The 19460-nt window shown below is 35.5% G+C and overlaps 2 protein-coding genes across 2 annotated transcripts; one reads left to right on the top strand and one right to left on the bottom strand.

Annotated features, from left to right (window-relative positions):
- Positions 1-1702: 1702 nt before the first annotated feature.
- LOC127087972 (squalene monooxygenase SE1) lies at positions 1703-5209 on the top strand. Its single transcript, XM_051028889.1, has 8 exons — positions 1703-2066; positions 2590-2701; positions 2863-3037; positions 3139-3307; positions 3858-4076; positions 4204-4479; positions 4565-4843; positions 4931-5209. The coding sequence occupies exons 1-8, from the start codon at positions 1845-1847 to the stop codon at positions 5033-5035; spliced, it is 1557 nt and encodes a 518-aa protein (XP_050884846.1). The 5' UTR covers positions 1703-1844; the 3' UTR covers positions 5036-5209.
- Positions 5210-6434: 1225 nt separating this feature from the next.
- On the bottom strand, positions 6435-10354 carry LOC127087971 (uncharacterized). Its single transcript, XM_051028888.1, has 8 exons — positions 10008-10354; positions 9859-9897; positions 9472-9597; positions 8261-8496; positions 7765-7801; positions 7221-7278; positions 7006-7130; positions 6435-6801 (listed from the first exon to the last, which is right to left on the bottom strand). Exons 1-7 carry the CDS (start codon positions 10128-10130, stop codon positions 7051-7053), a joined length of 699 nt encoding a protein of 232 aa, XP_050884845.1. The 5' UTR covers positions 10131-10354; the 3' UTR covers positions 6435-6801; positions 7006-7050.
- Between the last annotated feature and the right edge of the window lie 9106 nt (positions 10355-19460).

Raw genomic sequence — 19460 nt, 5'->3', positions numbered from 1 at the left:
TATTTTAATTTAAAAATACTTATCAAATTATTTATCATCTAATCGTATCATATTGTTGTACAATTTATCTGGAGGCCATATCTAGGACTTGATCATCAGGTTAACCATGACGATGCTGCAATTTGGACCGCAAAGACACTTATTATCCGATTCACTACTATGGAAATGCACCAGAGTGACCGGGTAAAACTGCAGTTCGGCATGCAACAACAGATTCCAGAACCTCCGACGTGTTTGGGGAATTGGCATAAAAAAAGAGTTGACGCCCAATGGGAATATTTCGACTGAAGAGACTTTGCAAAAGAGATGTGTCGTCAATGGAGGAATCAACGACAACACATCTTAAACGAACCAGTCATCCATGGTGCAAGATCAACTCAACAATATATGACATGGTTTAGGTCGGTGACAACGCAATAATTTGTGTCTGGGCCGTGGTATTTGATTGATCCACGCCAACTAGCCTCGTCATCGTACGCCCAACAACAAGTCCACGTCCAACACCAATTTCAACCAACAACCAACCTCACACCATCAACCTACCACATACACCCAACAAACAAATACCCAACCTCGCAACTCATTCATGCCATCCACCCAACAACCAAACACCCAACGTCGCAATCCATTCATGTCACCCCACCCAATCACAAAAACAAGAATCAAACCCTACCCACCAACAACCATACGCTTCAACCACAACCGCCTATAGCCCCAAATGATTCATATGAGTCACTTCATCGTAGCCCCCCACCAACGACCACTCAAACATCTCATCACCAAAACACCCAACCATTATTTAAATATAGTACACCCCAAGAACCGTTGCTTCGTTTCCAAAACGATTCAATGTCATAATTCGGGCAGCTATACCGTCCACAATCCACCCAATCCCATCGACCTAACTACGATGACATGAGCACCGAACTCCATTTCGGAAGCGCAGTTGGCTAGAGCCCCACCGGATATTGAGAACAAATGATGACACATCTGTCAAATATCGCTGGAAGTTCCGCCGGACCTCCACACCAGTCATCATTCAATCATGTCAGCACGTAAAGACCCCAAACACCTCAGGAAAATCGTGGGAGACCACGAAGACAAACTAACGCACCTGGATGTGGAACAGTGGAACGTTTCGATCGGGTCGGTCATTAAATTTTTGTCAATCTCATGTAACATTTATTATATCACGAATAAAATTATTTTTTTACATTATTTTTTATTATTTAATAAATAATAAAAAAAAATAAAAAAATAATAATACAAAGGTGTATGCGCCAGATGAATTGGCGCATACACCACATGCAACAAGTAGACGCCTATGATATTGGTGCCTCCTCGTGAGCAAGCCAATGTATGCACCACCACTAAAGTTGGCGCCTCCTCATGGTGCAAAATGAATGCGTCCGTTCATCTGACGCATTTGTTTTAAAATGTGGTTATTTTGAAGAAAAAAAATTGAAAAAATTTAATTTAGAATTTATTTTGAAAATTATGGTTATTTTGAAAAAATATTCTAAAATTTATTAATATAATTATTTTTTTAATATATCTACCATACTTTTAAATAATACCGATGTTGACTGTTTAAGAAAAACAGTTAGCAGCCAAATCAATGTGCTGATATTTTGTATCAACATGCCATGTGCTTTTTCTAAAATACAAAATACAAAATAAAAATAAATCCTCATGAAATTCCCCTATTAAGCCACGCATGCAAACAGCAACATCTAGCACCTTCTAAATCCACATTGCATCCAACAAAGCAGAGAGAGGAAAAGAAAAATCAACACAACACCGCGCCGTCATCCTCTCCCTCCGTCGCTAAGTGGTTCTTCGTAATGGTTGACCCCTACGCGCTCGGATGGATCATATGCTCCATCATCACCATCGTCGCGTTCTACACTTTTGTTTTCAGTCGCAAGAATTGTTCTCAAAGAACCACCGAGAATATTACAACTGCCACCGGAGAATGCAGATCTTTTAATCCCGACGGAGATGCTGATGTCATCATTGTTGGAGCCGGTGTTGCTGGCTCAGCACTAGCTTGCACTCTCGGCAAGGTATTTTCATTTCAATATCTTGTTAATTTATGTTCTTAGATTATGGAAATTGTATTGGTTGATTATAGTTTCACTGTAGAAAAATATTTAACAGAAGTTAGTTTCTCAAATATTAAGTTCGTCTACGATTTTGTTGTTAAAGTTTGTGAATAAATTATTAAGAATATATTTCTTATACTCATTGAAAATAAATTTAAAATACTTATGTTTGTCTTTGGTTTCCAAACTATTCAGTGGAATAAAACTTTGGTTTCTAGTTAAAGTAATTTTCTATGGATATTCTTGGATATCTGTCCAATTTATTTACTATTTGAATAATAATGGACAGTCTTAGTAAGTTAAGATTTAGTTTTTCATGTTTCTCTTAGGTGAAAACTTGCTTTTAACTTTACTTCACTTTAGGTCTTAAGGTTCTGTGGTAAAGTTAAGCTGGTGCTCCCTTTTTTGTGCCTTTTGTCTCCCATTTTGGGTTTCTTTTGTGTTTGAGCAAGTTCAGTCACTATCAAGTTTTGATCTAATGTAGGATGGACGTAGAGTACTTGTTATTGAAAGAGATTTGAATGAACCGGACCGAATTGTTGGAGAGTTGCTACAACCTGGAGGCTATCTCAAATTGATTGAGCTAGGCCTTGAAGGTAGTGCAAACTTAATTTTATGTATACAGCACATCATTTCTTTGACTTCTAGATATGGCTGATCTTGAGCGCTGGAACGGAATAGACGTGATTCTTTTTGTTTGTTTTTAATTCCGCTTAGAACAGAAAGGAGAGTGATCTTGGCATGTCTATTATTGCAGATTGTGTGGAGAAAATTGATGCTCAGCAAGTGTTTGGGTATGCTCTTTTCAAGGATGGGAAACATACAAGACTCTCTTATCCCTTGGAAAAGTTTCACTCAGATATTGCTGGAAGAAGCTTTCACAATGGGCGTTTTATTCAGAGGATGAGAGAGAAGGCTGCCTCACTACCCAAGTATTGGTTTCTTCCTTAAATTTATAGTCGTTGTTTGTTTGATATAACGTTTCAATTGTTGTTGTTTGTTAGCACTTGTCTTATTTTTCTATATTATGTAGTGTAAGATTGGAGCAAGGAACAGTCACTTCCCTGCTCGAAGATCAAGGTACAATTAAAGGTGTGGAGTACAAAACAAAAGATGCTCAGGAGTTATCAGCATGTGCACCTCTTACCATTGTTTGCGATGGCTGTTTCTCGAACTTGCGCCGTACTCTTTGTAATCCTAAGGTGATAAAATTTTCATCTTAAATGTATTTATGTATCATCTAGTTTTCATTTTTTTATAAAGTTTGGTGAGAGTCTGAGATGAGGGTTTTGCGTTTGATGTGTGGGAATGATAAACAAGATACGATTAAGAATGAAAGCATTGGAGAGTTTGGATTGCATTTATAGTAGAAAAGATCGTTGAATATCGACTAAGCCACTAAGGTGATTTGGACATGTGTGGAGGAGACCCGTAAATTCTATAATAAAGAGAGTAAATCAGATGGAGGATAGCTCATATGCTAGAGGTAGAAGAAGACCAAGAAAAACTATAGGATTAGATAAAGATATGATCTATGATAGAATATTATGACATCATTTGATCCATGTATTCTACCTTACCTAGGGAGTAAAACTCGACTGTTATCAATGTATGAAGTTATAGCCTTATAGGCATCCGTAAGACTATAAATGATTCTACATTTTGCTATTATTTCCTCCCGTTGTCTATTCTTGTCTGAAGAATTCTGAATCACCGGTTTTGTTTTATTTTTTCCTATTTCTATGTTTGCAGGTAGATGTTCCCTCTTGTTTTGTTGGCTTAGTTTTGGAAAACTGTGAACTTCCATGTGCAAACCATGGTCATGTTATACTGGGAGATCCTTCGCCGGTTCTGTTCTATCCCATAAGTAGCACAGAAATTCGCTGTCTGGTTGATGTTCCTGGTCAGAAGGTTCCATCTATTTCCAACGGTGAAATGGCAAAGTATTTGAAGACAGTGGTAGCTCCACAGGTACCATATACTTGAAGCTCTACAAGTCAAAAAATTTGTTAGGCTCCGGCATTTGGTTATTTTTCATTCTCTCTGTTACATCCTTGGCTAATAAAGTTAGATGATGATAAGGGAAAAATTGTTGCAGGTCCCCCCTGAGCTTCATGATGCTTTCATAGCTGCAGTTGACAAAGGCAACATAAGGACAATGCCAAACAGAAGCATGCCAGCTGATCCTTATCCTACTCCGGGAGCCCTTCTAATGGGAGATGCATTCAACATGCGCCATCCCCTAACCGGGGGAGGGATGACTGTGGCATTATCTGATATAGTAGTGCTCCGAAATCTTCTCAAGCCTTTACGCGACCTGAATGATGCATCCAGCCTTTGTAAATACCTTGAATCCTTCTATACCTTGCGCAAGGTAATGGCACAAACTAACACAATCAATCACCTCTTTATCCAAGCTTTGCTTAATGCGTAATTGATCATAATCTTCGAATATACAGCCAGTAGCATCCACCATAAATACATTGGCAGGAGCACTTTACAAGGTTTTTTGCGCATCACCTGATCCAGCAAGGAAAGAAATGCGTCAAGCTTGCTTTGATTATCTAAGCCTTGGGGGTTTATTTTCAGAAGGACCAGTCTCTTTGCTTTCAGGATTAAACCCTCGACCTCTGAGCTTGGTTCTTCATTTCTTCGCTGTTGCGATTTACGGTGTTGGTCGTTTATTATTACCATTTCCTTCCCCTAAACGCATATGGAGCGGAGTCAGATTAATAGCTGTAAGTAGGAAGTTTTTGGGACTCATTGCTATTTTATTTGAATAAATTATAAGAAAATTAACTGAAAAACCAACTCTCTTTTGGCAGAGTGCATCTGGAATCATCTTGCCCATAATTAAGGCAGAAGGAGTTCGTCAAATGTTCTTCCCTGCAACTGTTCCTGCTTATTACAGAACTCCTCCAGCTGCATAAACTTGTATCTAATTAATACATCTTTAAAGTCAAGGTGCTTTTAAGATGGGGGCTAGCATTGTTGTATTTTGATTCTTTATGGAGTCAATATTGAACTTCAATATTAAACTGCAGGGTTATTTTAATCCTCATATGATTGAAACTTTAATAAAAGACGCAAAGTCATTATCTTAAGCGGCGTGAAATTATCTTTTGTCCCAGAAAACAAACTTCTACAAAATCCTTAATAGCACGCCAAAATATTTGTTTACATTTTGTCCAGATTAAATTTTCTAATTAAATTTAAATCTTATCAAATTGATCAGGATTCAGTTTTGATTAAAATTGAATTCTTGATGTAGATGTTAATTGCAAAGAAAATAAATTGATTAGAGCATAATAGTTAATGATAAAAACAAGATTTTAGGAATTGCAAGTGCTACATATTTTATAAGGGACACTATAGTTATTAATTAAAGGAATCTACTGTCAACCCTTCAAAACATAATAGTATGAATTTTCAATCCTGTCGATCTAACCTTTTCAATTTATACTAACATTTGTACATACCGATAATTAATAAATATCACAAATAAATCTCAACTAAATCTATATCAAATATCAATCAATTATTGGCTATCTAAAATATAAAAAAAATTCTCCATCCCACCAAAATCAAATTCAAATTTCAAAAATATAATATTTCTTTCCTTTCTCTTTATATTTTTTTTTCTATTACTTCTTTCATTCTTTATTTATAAATATAATTATTATTTATTTTATAAATAAATAAATTATTTCAAATTTTGCATGTGTATTTAAATACATTTTATATTATATTAAATTCTTTTTTATCTCACAAATCATTATATCTATTTTATTTTAATTAATAATTTATTTTAATTTAAAAGATAATCTTTATTTCAAAATAATACAATTTCCTTTTTTTTTTCTTCTTCTTCTCATAAGTCATATATATTTTTTTATAATTATTTAATAGAATTGAGTTTATATAATTATTTTTTATTTTATAATTAAATAATTTATTTTAAACTTAGGTTTTGTATTAAATAAATTTTATATCTTAAATATTACTATCAGACATATTTTATTTTAATCAATAATTATCTTAATTTAAAAGATAAGATTTTTATTTTCAAATATTAAATATTCATTTTTCTTTCATCTTGCATGTCTAATTTTTTATATTTTAATACAATTAAATTTATATAGTTATTTATTTTAAAATTAATAACTAATTTGAAATTTAAATACATATCTAAATCTATCTATTTTATATCGTTATCCGTGTAACCGCTCGGATATCTAGCTAGTAAGAAGTAGAAAGCTAACGGAACACATCATCAACCTTTGGAAAAGATTTGGGTCTCTCCGGATAAACAATTTAATTAAATAATCATTCTATAAAATGGTATTAATCATAAAAGTGCTTAAATTTATGTTGCTTTTACAATCAAAGAGAAAGTGAAGCCCTGTATAATTTTTCTATGAACTATTTTGAGAAATTTATAAAAATACATTGAAAATTGCTTATGAACATATGTTATACAACTGTTTATCTCATAAAATAAACTTAAAATAATCTCTTCTAAACAACACTTAATTGTCCATCTCTGTCTATGGCTTCCATACTCAACCTTGACTGTTTGCCTGCGGCTTTCAAACATGGCAATGGCATTGCCACTCAATGAATACAGTTTAATATTATTACCAGATTTTCTTTGTACAATTCAGACGAGATACTCATGTCTGTTAATTGTCAAATTCTGTTCATTGAAGCATAAAGAAAAAAAAATTAAACTGCTATCATCAGTATATAATGAACTGCTATCATAAGCATAAAACTGAAATTCTAATTAACTAAATGCATATCTTATTATTCTTACATAGATGAATTTCTTAGCCACAAAAAAATATTCATAATTTAGCTGGATGAAAATTAAATGAACTTTATTAATTACTTGGAATACCTCACATCCTTTCCGGTCCTGGGGTTGATGGGCAGAGTTTGACAATTACAGCTTTTGGTTATTTCTTTCGTGTTTTATGGCCTCGAATGAAGTCATCACTTCTTTGAACTTAGCTTCAGCAACATCTGCCATTTTCCCATACATGATTATGTGATTTATAATACCAAAATTTGAGATAACAAGATCTTATACACCGATAATAAGTCAAGACCTACCTTTATTATCCTGGTTCTGATCAGGATGATACTCCTTTGCCTTTGTCCTAAATGCTGACTGCAAAACAAAGTAACAAAGTAATGTAAGAGAGTAATAAGATACAGTATCAACAAAAATGAAAATACTGAATAATAATCTGAAGGGAGAACACACTGCAGGACATCAAATCAGGATAGAAGACACTAGAATACTGTGTGAGTATGATGGAACACTGCACTCTAGCAAGGAGAATAGTTGTAATATGTAAATAAATTATGGCAGGCTTAAGTTTTCCTCAAACACAAATCATAGGCTGGACCATTATATGATTTTACCACTCTACAAAATAATAACAATGAAACTAGTTGTTCAAGAATAGTGCTCAAACACACAATCTATGCCATAGTATCATGGAAGCTTCAATTGTGGTCATATCAAAGACACCAAAGTAAAATGAGATGAAGCACTTGCAAAATGATGAGCTTGATGCACATAGCAATTTATAGACAAAATATAGCAAAACACCAACAGTAGTGTGCAGGCACTGGGGAAAAATAAAGTTACCTTAATTTCAGCATCTGAATATGGTGCTTTCCTAAACCTGAGGTTCACCAGAAAGTTAAACTTAATCGCTAATCACGAAAGCAAAAAAAAAAAAAAGCATGCTAACTTCATTTGCAGATAGGACACGATCATGTACAGGTCCTCAAACATTTACAAAGTTACAGTTTAAGCAAAATTTTGGAAACTCCATTCTGTTAAGCTAGTTGCAATTATTACTCGGTATTAAAATCAAATACTTCTTTAGGTCTAAAGTGCATACTATTTAAAATTAGAAAGGTAATTGACTGCTCTGGATTCACCATATAAGCATGTATTCCACCCATAGAGTATAAGGCATTTTCTTCACCAACACAGTTCTTATTTGTTTTTTATCTTCTATAATCTATAATACAAGCAATTATCTTGTACTTGCTCAAGTAATATATGTAAACATACCAAAATATTTCCTCTGAAGCCACATATTAGATAGACCATTGTCTTAGGTTTCTGTTAGTACCTGTCAAGACCCAAAACTGAGTAGTGATGTGATAATGCATAATTTCTGCTCTCTCTTGGAGTTTCTCGATAATTAGCCCTCCTGTCTTTGTATGAAGTATCAGTCTTCCAATACCAATCTTCTCTTTGGAAATGTTGATGATATGGGCTAGGACCTTGTTCCTTCCAACTTTCATAGCCTCTTTTGTACTTATTTCTTTCTCTGTTAAACACGTTTTGCATTCGCCTTATTCGTTCCTACAAAGAGCAGATGGAAAACCACCCAGTGATTCAGAGTAGTGGGGCATATTTACATATTGCTGTTCTATTTAGGAATTCTTATCAGTGTTGTTGATGACGGATCGTGGTCCATGGCGGAGAGCCAAAATCCCACCATACCGGCTGCCTCGTAGTGCAGTTATAGCAGATTATGGCGGAAAAACCCGCAATATCAGGTAATATTTACCATTGCGGCTAGCTCAATAACCGACATGTATCTCCGCCGCAGCGCCACCATGGCAGATATTTGATAACACTGATTATTATGCAGTTCTTAGAATATTGTTTCTCTCTTATTTAAGAGATATTTCATCATTTTTATAAATTTATCTTTAATAACTTGTATGTTATTAGGAAACTATTTCCATTTTAGAGATAATAGTAGAAATGGTGCATACCCTGCATATACCCACTTTTTTTGCAGAGAACACGAGAAGAGCAGTATATATGGTGGAAGCAAATTAGGAAACTGCACCCAAAATTAGCATCACAGGTCTTTGAGATATTAGGCCAAGCACGAATTTGTGTGAGGAACAAATGGGTCATAAATAAGTGTAAAGGTTGATATGGGGATGCAATAGCTTTTGTTTCCTGTCATAATAGGGTATACTTACTTTATCCCCTTTCAAGTTGAGAGAGTTAAAAAGGACTCAATTCTACAACAGACTGATATCTCACTCCAGCTACAATGGGACCTTGGAGGGGTACTATTGAGGTTATTAATTATTATGTTTCTATCCAATTTGTTGATCTCGAGATCTTTCTTAATAGTTTCTCTTGTAGTTGTTCTAGATCTTCCTCTACCTCTAGTTGTTTTAACAAAATTACAGCTACAACAAAATAAATCTTGGCATTTAAAATTTGAACACTACTAAAATTCCACTTGATGACGACGACGACAACAATGACGATAATGAACCCAACCAGATAAATAGAAGAAGAAAGAAAACTCACGACTCTCTCCATCTCCTCTTCATACTCCTCTTGCATCCGTTTATTATGTTTTCTCCAAGCCTCTTCCTGAAAAGCTGTTCTATAAGAACTACCACTTTTTCCTTTCCATGCCTGAGACCTAGATAGCTACAATCAAAACCATACACAATCAGTTTCACCATTGATCTCTTACACTTCAAACATCATTCAAAAAAAAAATGAAAAAACTAAAAACCTAGATTCCTCATCAAAATATTCACACACACAAAAAAAAGAATACATTCAAATAACACAAGATCAGAAAAACACTTCTCTAGTGCAGAAAACACAAATCGATTAATCAATAACTGATTTTCATTACTTCAAATTGAATTGAATTAACAATAAAATACAAAGCAGGTGAAGCACCAGAGAGAGCCATTCAGCAGTCTTCCGTAGCTGACCGAACTGCAAATTCAAATTAGACAAAATTGAAAATCGTAATTATAACATTAGGTAAATTGTTCATAATTGATAAATCTAAAATCTAACCGGAAAATCAAATCGAAGAAGCTTACGACGAGAGTAGTGGCGGTGGCGCCAATTAAGCCGAATAGAACCGCTCCCCAAAGTTTCGAGTCTTCTGATTCGTCGTTTCTGGAATCTTTCTTCATTTCTTCTTCGTAAAAAAAAGTTAGCATTCAGCAATAATAACAGAAATTACACAACCCGAAACCATACCCTTGGCACCACTTTTCCTTTCTTAGCGTTTATTCTCCGTAATTCAAAATCGCGGTTTAATTACTTACAAAACCTCTCTGAATCTCTCCTTGTTTTCCCTTTTGTCAAAACCTCATTCGTTTTGTTTGTTCATTGTTAAATCGAGATATTTATGTTGTAAAATTTCGATATTTAGTATTTTCATCGTGTAATTTAAGAAGAGATTAATTTTCATTCAAATAAAAAATAAGAGATTAATTTCTATGCGAAAGTTTTTGATTTTTTTTTAAATAATCAACATTTTTAAATAAAATTCCACAATAATCAAATTTTCAAAAAAATATATCAAAATAATCATTTTTTTCTATTAATCAAATAAGCTAAATAGGAGGCGCCCAGAACTTTGGCGCATGCATGTAGGCGCCATATGCATTGGCGCATGTGTGTGCGTCACATGCATTGATGTATGCATGCGTTATGTGTGTGTGAAGCCTAGTGCATTGGTGCTTTAGTTCTCCTATAAATACCAGACACATAGTTATAGTAATGATATTTTATTTGTTGTAGTCTGTTGTGTTGTTATTTATGTGTTGTTTGTGTGTTGAATATGTTATTTGTTTGTGATGGTATTTCCTCACAAAGTTATCATATGAAATAAATGTTGTTCTTATTGTTGTTCTTATTATAAAGCAAAAGAGATACAATTAAAATTATCTTGCTGTGCTTGTTCCAACACTGGGACAGTTAGTACGATTGTGATCGGACTGGCGACATGAACTACATAATCGAACCATTTTATCCGTCGTATCTATTTTGGTTCGAATACGGGTGCTATTTAGGCGGTCTTTTTTCTTTCTTCGCATTACTTCAGTGTGCCAAAGAATGTCCCTTTGATATTCAAGTCAGTAATCCTCTTTTGTTATCACTGAAAAGCTAATTTTGTAAACATTGGACAGATTTATGACTTTGTAAATGTCGGATAATAAGTAAAATGGATTCCGTCGAACCTTTGAACATGCCGCTATGACATGGGAGCAGGGCATACGAAAGGCTTGGAACTTTTCGCAGTCTCACCAACCTCTATCTAGTTCCACTCTATATTGTCTCCTCGGCAAACCTTCATTGTGATTCATGGACACAACAACACACTACCAACCTTTAGTACGGTCAAACATCTGACCACGTGTGTGTTAGCTTTGGCAGTTTCGTGTCTAATGAATTTCATTGAAGCATCACTGAACAACAACACAGATTGTAACACTGAACTTCATTTGAAACGTTTGGTCTCAAACAACGCCCCTAGCCTGAAATAGGTTGTTTGCACTAAAGCGGTTATAGGTACGTTTCAGATGCCTTTGAAGATAGAGTTTATTGATTCCACAAGATTTGTTGTCATGTGGCCCCAACGTTGACCATTGTTGTATGCCCTAGTCCACTTCTCCAATGAAATACTGCCGATCCACCATACTGCATCTGCGTTTGACAATCTGATGTCTTCGCGGTAGTGTTTGAAAGAAGGTTCTGTTAATGCATAACCTGCATTGACAACCTTCTTCCGTAATGTTTTGTCTTTAATCTCCCGCATAAAATTTTGAGCAATATGTCTAATGCAATAGACATGCATCGACAGAGGATCCTGTCAGCCATTATCAATGTTTTTGTAGGCACTCACTATTGAAGGGTGTCGGTTAGAGATCAAACATAGGTTAGGTTAAGGAGCAACATGCAATCGAAGATTTTTTAGAAAAAGAATCCATCCCTTAGCAGTCTCCCCTTCAACTAGGATAAGGCGATTGGAAAAATGTGTTGTTGCCATCTTGTGCCACTGCCATCAATAGTGTTCCTTTATATTTCTCGTACAACCATGTACCATCAATTTGTATAATAGGTTTACAGAAAGCAAAACATTTGATGCATGGTTGATACGCCCAGAAGAGACGGTGGAATATTCCATTTTCAATAGCACAAGTCTCGTTTGGGGTATATGTCGGCAACGTTTCCAACTTGACAATAGTACCTGGAGCATACTGTTTAAGAGCCACCAAGTATTTTGGAAGTTGCTTGTAAGACTCTGAAGGAGAATTACGGTCCAAAACGCAGCGGAAATTAAAATTTTCTCCTTTAGAGATCCTTACGAATGGTCATGATCAGTGATAGAATATTTACCTCTTGCGACGGTTGAAACCTTTGGTGCAGATCTCTTGTGACAATCAAAACCTTTGATGCAGATCCACGGAGTGATCACGAACGTTGAACGATGACAACATCTCTACTCAGTCCACACGAACGGATTCCTTCAATCTCAGTGCTAGCTGCTACGAATGAAGGCTTTGAGTGAGTGAGAGAGAGAGAGAGAGAGAGAGAGAGAGAGAGAGAGAGAGAGAGAAAGAGAGAAAACGAAAGTAATGCAACCGCTATGAATGCTTCTGCACAAGGTTTCTATTTATAGAACCACTTGTGTGGGCTTCAAGCTAAAAGCCCACTTAAGTGTATTTTGGCTCATATCTTATAATATGCCCAAAATCACTTAAGCCCATGGTACCTTACCATATTTCGTATTCTACTTAAGTACACTATACCTTACGATGTTCTACAACTCACTTAAGTGCACCGTACCTTACGGTGTTCCTTAGTTACTTTATTTCTCATCAATCTGTCCTTTGTGTGTGACCCTGTAGGTTTTCGCGACGTTGGCAATTATATTAAATCAGTATTTAACATAATAAACAGTGAGCGGTATCTAGCAACACATCACTGCTACCCAAGACACGAAAATGTCATGTGATCTGACAAATCCTTCTGTGACAATACTTATATGCATAATTTCCCTTTTGCCATTATGTCTATATTGAACACAAGGCATAGACCGTGTCATCCTTGTCCAGTTCAATATTGGACCCATAGACATTTATCCTGTTATGCAGGATGGGCAAATTCCATCTAGGTCACTCATGTCCTTCAACATGCTTCATGGAGTACCCATCAACTGTCTTTATGGTTATCCAGTTACGGACAACGTTTGATCAACAATAAAGCACTCGACTCTACATCTAGGATCCATAGTGGTTTCAGGTCGAAGAGTGGTATACACCATTATCACCATGAGAATAACTTATGACACTTTGCATAACTTTCTATATAGTATTCTCATAGCGGGTCAATCCGGTATAAATATTACTCTTAATATTCATACCTATGTTTAAGACTTGATAACTCCTTATCCATGATCCATGAGATGTGATCATCAATCTATGTACATAATAGTCTTAATGCTTTAGTGTTATCCCACTTCACAATAAAACTCGACTACGGATACTTTAAGAATGGTGTGCTTATGTTTAATGTGATCTCATGATCAAGTCACACTTGATACATTAAACGGACTAGCTATTCTAGGGACTTTATTAAACAAACGTAATAAAGAAAAAGCCTTTTATTATTAATAAATAATTCGATACAAGTACCAAAAGTATTGGCTTCTAGGGCTTACACCAACAGACTCCTCCCAATTTCCATATACTTTGTCAACCGCCTTTGTCCTATCTATCCAAGCCTTCCTGTATGGTGGAGTATAGTTGTATTGTGTTACAATATGCGAGATTATTGTACTCACCTTTAACGACGGATTGTCGCTAATGACAAACAAAATTTCATCGCATATTAACTGAGAGCTAAGTCTACGATGTTCTTGCATTGGGTTCGTGAGCATGCATGTATGAACTGGACCCATGGAACCAATCTCCCAAGAATCATTCCTCTTCCGGTAAGAAGCTGACAATCGGAAAAGGCAATGCTTATTTCGACAATAAATCTTATACCTCATTGCATTAATTCGATCAACTCTGTAATCAACTAATAATTCCATGTGATACTTTTTAATGGCTTCTACACAATCTTCTTTTGTGTGAAATGTGTCTCCTTCTTTCAATGATCCTTGAATTTACACATAAGGATTGTAAAATATATCTGATGAAGGTTCATCAACACCCAAATTCAAGCTTGTCATGTGTTAAGGTGGACAATATACATGACTAGCTGGTAATGGCTCCTCTTATTCTTCATCATTCACCATTGAATCAACCAATAACTCGGTTTCTTCTTTTTCCTCATCAACAACATTGACTTCAACTTATTCGTCATCATCAGTTTCATAAAACACTTGTGACTGATCAATGAACTGAGACACTTGTTGTTGTTGTGGTAATATATATAACTCTATATCATTGTACCCAGATTGTTCATGACTGACAAACATATGTTGAACATCGTCGTCATCTCAAATCTTCAACTGATAAAACTTTACTTGGTAGTCTGCAAACCACGCCAGATTTTTATAGATGATTTGGCTCACCTGATTACACTGCAATTTCTTTTATATTCTTTGTTTCAATTTTTAAAAATTTGATCATTGATTTATTGTAAACTGAGTTACTTCTGTGTTGCGAAAATAAAAACCGAATAATTGATGCTCAAATATTTCACCATCGGTATGGGCACTGATCATGTAATGTGGTGATGAAGACATTTTTTAAATGTCAGTTTAGTGCTTGATGGTGAATGCATTGATATCATATTAGCATACAATTAAATAGGGGATACAGTGTATGTACCGATCACGCAAATAATCTGCAAAGACAAGACAATGCAATGCAAATAATCTGCAATTCAAAGAATCCATGCAGAGACAAGACAATGCAAAGCATGCATCTGCATGATTCTCTGCCATAATAATCCAAAGCTAGCCAAAGCATGCGCCTGCAAAGAAGATGCTTCTGCCCTAATAATCCAAGGCAGACGCCCTTATCAATAATGCATAAAGCAAGACATGTGCCACTTGCCTTGGCGCCTATTCCTTAGATGGATAAAAGGCATGCATGCGCCACTATCCTTGGCGCCTATTACCATGCATTTCTTAAAGCAAGGCATGCGCCACTAGCCTTGGCGCCTACATCATTCTTCACATGCATGCGCCCTAGCCTTACCCCTACTCCCATGTTTCATATGCTGCATATCTCATATAGAAATAAGGCAGCAACTCATAACACTCAACATATGCAACACTAACAATCAACCTCTGCAACACTCAACCTATACAACACTCAACCTCTGCAACACTCAACCTATACAACACTCAACATTTACAACACTCAACCTATACAACACTCAACCTCAGCAACATTATGTCTCTATTGACTATGGGTGATGAACATCGAGGAACAATCGAAAATATCGCGACATTTGTATGTTATTACTTCTTCTTACTTATTTCTTACTTATGTTTCTATCGTTTATTGCTTCTTCTTACTTTATTTCTTACTTATGTTTTATTAGGACCAAGGCGATTTCGATGTCGTGTACATGAATATGTACCACACGATCCTTTGATAGAACCATATATTCAAGGATGTGGTTTGGGTAATCTACTCAACATAGTCTCATACTCGGTAGACTACAAATTTATTCTTGATTTGTTAGAGAGATGGAGACCCGAGACCCACATATTTCACCTTCCTTTTGGTGAGTGTACCGTCACACTTGAGAACGTCTACATGTTGTTAGGTTTACGTATCGATGGTAAGGCCGTAAATGGTAGAGTTAACCAGGATAGTTCTATATGAAATGAATTGTTGGGTGCCCCTTTGTGTGACGACAGAACTACATGAGAGACTTCTGGTCAAGCTAGGGGTCAAGGTATTAACTTAAAATATCTTAAACAATATTATGCGAGTATAACATTAACCGAAGAATCTACCGAGTATCAAAAAATAATTAAATCTCGGTGTTATATTATGATTCTATTTGGTAATTTTTTATTTCCTGAAAGTACTGATAATACGGTAAATATTATGTATTTGTCGTTGTTACGAAACATAAATAAGGTAAGCACATATAGTCGGGGTTCAGCTGTTTTGGTCCATCTATATAGTGCGTTGTGTAAAAATGCCAAAAAAAAAAAATACTTGTACATTTTATTCATGCGCGTATTTGGTACAAGCATGGGATTGGTCAAGAATGTCGTCACTCGCCCCAGCAAACGAGAAGCCATTCATATTCCCCTTTGCAACAAAGTAAGTTTAAAATTTTACCATCTAATTTATTAGACTTTATATTATAACTAACTATAAATAATATTTTTTAAATGTTTTCGATCTAGGTGTTCAGTTAAAGGGATGAATTACAACAGGTGTCTGAAACACATTGTAGTAGTCTATCGCAATCTATTAGACCACATTGGACCAGACGTTGTAATACTACTATACAACTCTACATTTGATTTTAAAAAAATTATCCAATTACATATCATCTAATCATGTCATATTCTTGTACAGTTTATCTGGAGGCCATATCTGGGCCTTGATCATCAGGTTAACCATGATGATGTTGCAGTTTGGACATCAAAAACACCAATTATTCGGTTCACTACTATGGAGATGCACTAGAGTGACAGTGTAAAGCTGCAGTTCGGCATGCAGCAACAAATTTCAGAACCTCCGACGTGTTTAGGAGATTGACATCAACAAAGAGTCCATGCCCAATGGGATTATTCCGACTGGAGAGACTTCACAAAAGAGATGTGTCGTCATTGGAGGAATCAACGACAATATATCTTAAACGAACCAGACATACAAGGTGCTAGACTAACTCAACATTATATGGCATGGTTTAAGTCGGTTACAACACCACAATTTGTGTCTGAGCCAAGGTATTTGATTGATCCACGCTAACTAGCTTAGTCAGCATACGCCCAATAGCAAATCTCCGTCCAAGAACAATGTCAACCCACCCAAACCCAACGATCAACCTCACACCATCACCCTATCATATACACCCAACAACCAAACATCTAATCTCGCAATTCATTCATGTCACACACCCAAACTCAAAACCAAGAATCAAACCCTAACCACCAACAACCATACGCAACCACCACAATAATCTATAGCCTAGATGATTCATATGATTCAGCGTTATGCCAACGTAGTCCTCCATCAATGAACACTCAAACATCCCATCACCACAACATCCAACCATTGTTTGACTATAGTACATCCTATGAACCATTGATTCGTCCACAATTCACCCAACCACAACGACCCAACTACGACAACATGGACACCGAACTCAATTACGGAAGCGCCGTTGGCGACAACCCCAAACTATTGGGGGCAAATGATGACACATCTGTCAAATACCGTTGGACCTTCCATCAGAGCTTCACACCAGCCACCATTGGATCATGTCATCACTCAAAGACCCCAAACACCTCAGAAAAATCATGGGAGACCTCGAAGACATGCTAACGCACCTGGATGTGGAACACGAGAACGTTTCAATCGGGCGGGTCATTGAATTTTTTATCAATTCTATGTAATTTTTCATTATAATATAATATAATTTTTATTTTTAGTATTTCAATTAATTAATTTTAATTTTAACATTTAATTTTTTTTAAGTGAAAGGAGCATGTGCCACATCCATTGACGCATACACTATGTAGTATATGTATGCGTCAATACATGCGGCATCAAGGCATGCATGCGTCAATGCATGTGGCGCCTACATGCATTGACTTTGCATGCATGTGCCAAGATTCTGGGTGCCTCCTATTTAGGTTAGTTGGATGCGTCGGTACAACTGGTGTATCAATATAAAAAAGTTATTATTTTAATATATTTTTTAAAAATTTGATTATTTTAGGATTTTATTTAAAATTGTTGGTTATTTTAAAAAACGATTCAAAGTTTTTTTTTATACATCCCTACGATTAAAATGACAAATTAAATATTTGTAATGATAATTTGATTACTAACATAAAAAATAACAACAGTTTGAATACATGAATATATAAAAAGGTTTTATAAAATTGATATACAAATTGATCTAGAAAAGAATGGCTTGCTTTTGATATATTATGATCGTAAAAGTGTTACACCTCAACAAATTACCATCAAATATATATATATATATATATATATATATATATATATATATATATATATATATATATATATATATATATATATATATATATATATATATATATATATATATATATATATGAATGATTGTAAATAGTAATGATTGAAGAAGCAAAGCATTTTTAAAGATCCGACTATTACTACTAATTGAGATTTTTTTACCGAGATAACCCACTTTTTCGAAAAAATTCCTAAAATACCCCACTTTTCAGCAAAATTCCCAATCTACCCCACTTTTAGGAGGAGGCGCCAATTGGATTGGCGACCCCTCTTAAAAATTGCAAGGAGGCGCCAATTGGATTGGCTAGGGCAGGTGCCCTAGCCAATCCAATTGGCGCCTATGTGTAATTTTTAAGAGGAGGCGCCAATCCAATTGGCGACTCCCTTAAAAAAGCCTCAAATGAAAAAAACTCCAACATGAAATTTGTAGATCTTTTCAAGACAATGAATTTGGATATAAATTTTGCATCATTTGGATTTTTTATGAGAAAGTTATGGGCAGTTGAAGTTGGACTTCTGAGTTTTTCAACTATAATCTGACCTATAATGTCTTGCATTATTGCATGTGTTTCTTTTAGAGTTATGAAATTTTGTCCAACATAACATTTGAAGTAGACATCTCAAATTTTGCAATTCACTTGGTCCCACCTCAAAATAATTAAAAATGAGTGAGTTAGGTCCCTGCGAACTTGACCCAAAATTAGGGTTTCTGTCAAAATGACCTATAATGTTTTGAAATGAATGATGAGCTTCCAAGTTTCAAATGGATTTTTGATGAACATGAAAGTTGTTCATATGGCGACTTTTGTTAAAACTTGAATGGAGGCGCCAATTGGATTGGCTAGGGCAGGTGCCCTAGCCAATCCAATTGGCGCCTATGTGTAGGTTTTAAGAGGAGGCGCCAACTCAATTGGCGACTCCCTCATAAAATGCCTTTTTTGTCTTATAAATAGATGCGTTGTGTGACCTATTGTTCCACAACTCATATAATCATTTGGCTATCATGTTTGGTGTTCGTCGCCGATACGGTAAGGTGATTTATGCGAGAGACAAACCTCAATTGCTGATGCTGTTTTGGAACATCACCACGTTAGATCAACTGAAGAGGGAGCTGGTTCGATGGTTAGACGGGAAAATACCAGAAGGGGAAAAAATCAGAAGTATTGAGAGACTTGACAGTATCTTTGGTTGGGTGCGAATGAAGACTGATAAGGATGCTAGGGAAATGATGTTCGGTCGAGACGACATTAATTTGATTGTTGTAATAAGTTAGAATTATTTATGTTTTCAGATGTTTTGTATTGATGTTGGTTATGAAACTCGTTGTAACAA

This window comes from Lathyrus oleraceus, chromosome 5 (genome assembly GCF_024323335.1).
Source record: "Lathyrus oleraceus cultivar Zhongwan6 chromosome 5, CAAS_Psat_ZW6_1.0, whole genome shotgun sequence".
Lineage (NCBI taxonomy): Eukaryota > Viridiplantae > Streptophyta > Magnoliopsida > Fabales > Fabaceae > Lathyrus > Lathyrus oleraceus.
The sequence above is the reverse complement of the archived record's forward strand: the minus strand, read 5'-3'. Positions and strand labels throughout refer to the sequence as shown.

What these genes read in the sequence shown, in the direction of transcription:
- LOC127087972 (XM_051028889.1), top strand. Translation starts at nt 1,845, where the DNA reads ATGGTTGACCCCTACGCGCTCGGATGGATCATATGCTCCATCATCACC. An exon ending in GTACTCTTTGTAATCCTAAG is followed by an intron (nt 3,308 to 3,857) that starts GTGATAAAATTT and finishes CTATGTTTGCAG; the next exon opens with GTAGATGTTCCCTCTTGTTT. An exon ending in AGACAGTGGTAGCTCCACAG is followed by an intron (nt 4,077 to 4,203) that starts GTACCATATACT and finishes AAATTGTTGCAG; the next exon opens with GTCCCCCCTGAGCTTCATGA.
- LOC127087971 (XM_051028888.1), bottom strand. Translation starts at nt 10,130, where the DNA reads ATGCTAACTTTTTTTTACGAAGAAGAAATGAAGAAAGATTCCAGAAAC. An exon ending in AAGAGGAGATGGAGAGAGTC is followed by an intron (nt 8,497 to 9,471) that starts GTGAGTTTTCTT and finishes TGCTCTTTGTAG; the next exon opens with GAACGAATAAGGCGAATGCA. An exon ending in ATTCAGATGCTGAAATTAAG is followed by an intron (nt 7,279 to 7,764) that starts GTAACTTTATTT and finishes TTTGTTTTGCAG; the next exon opens with TCAGCATTTAGGACAAAGGC.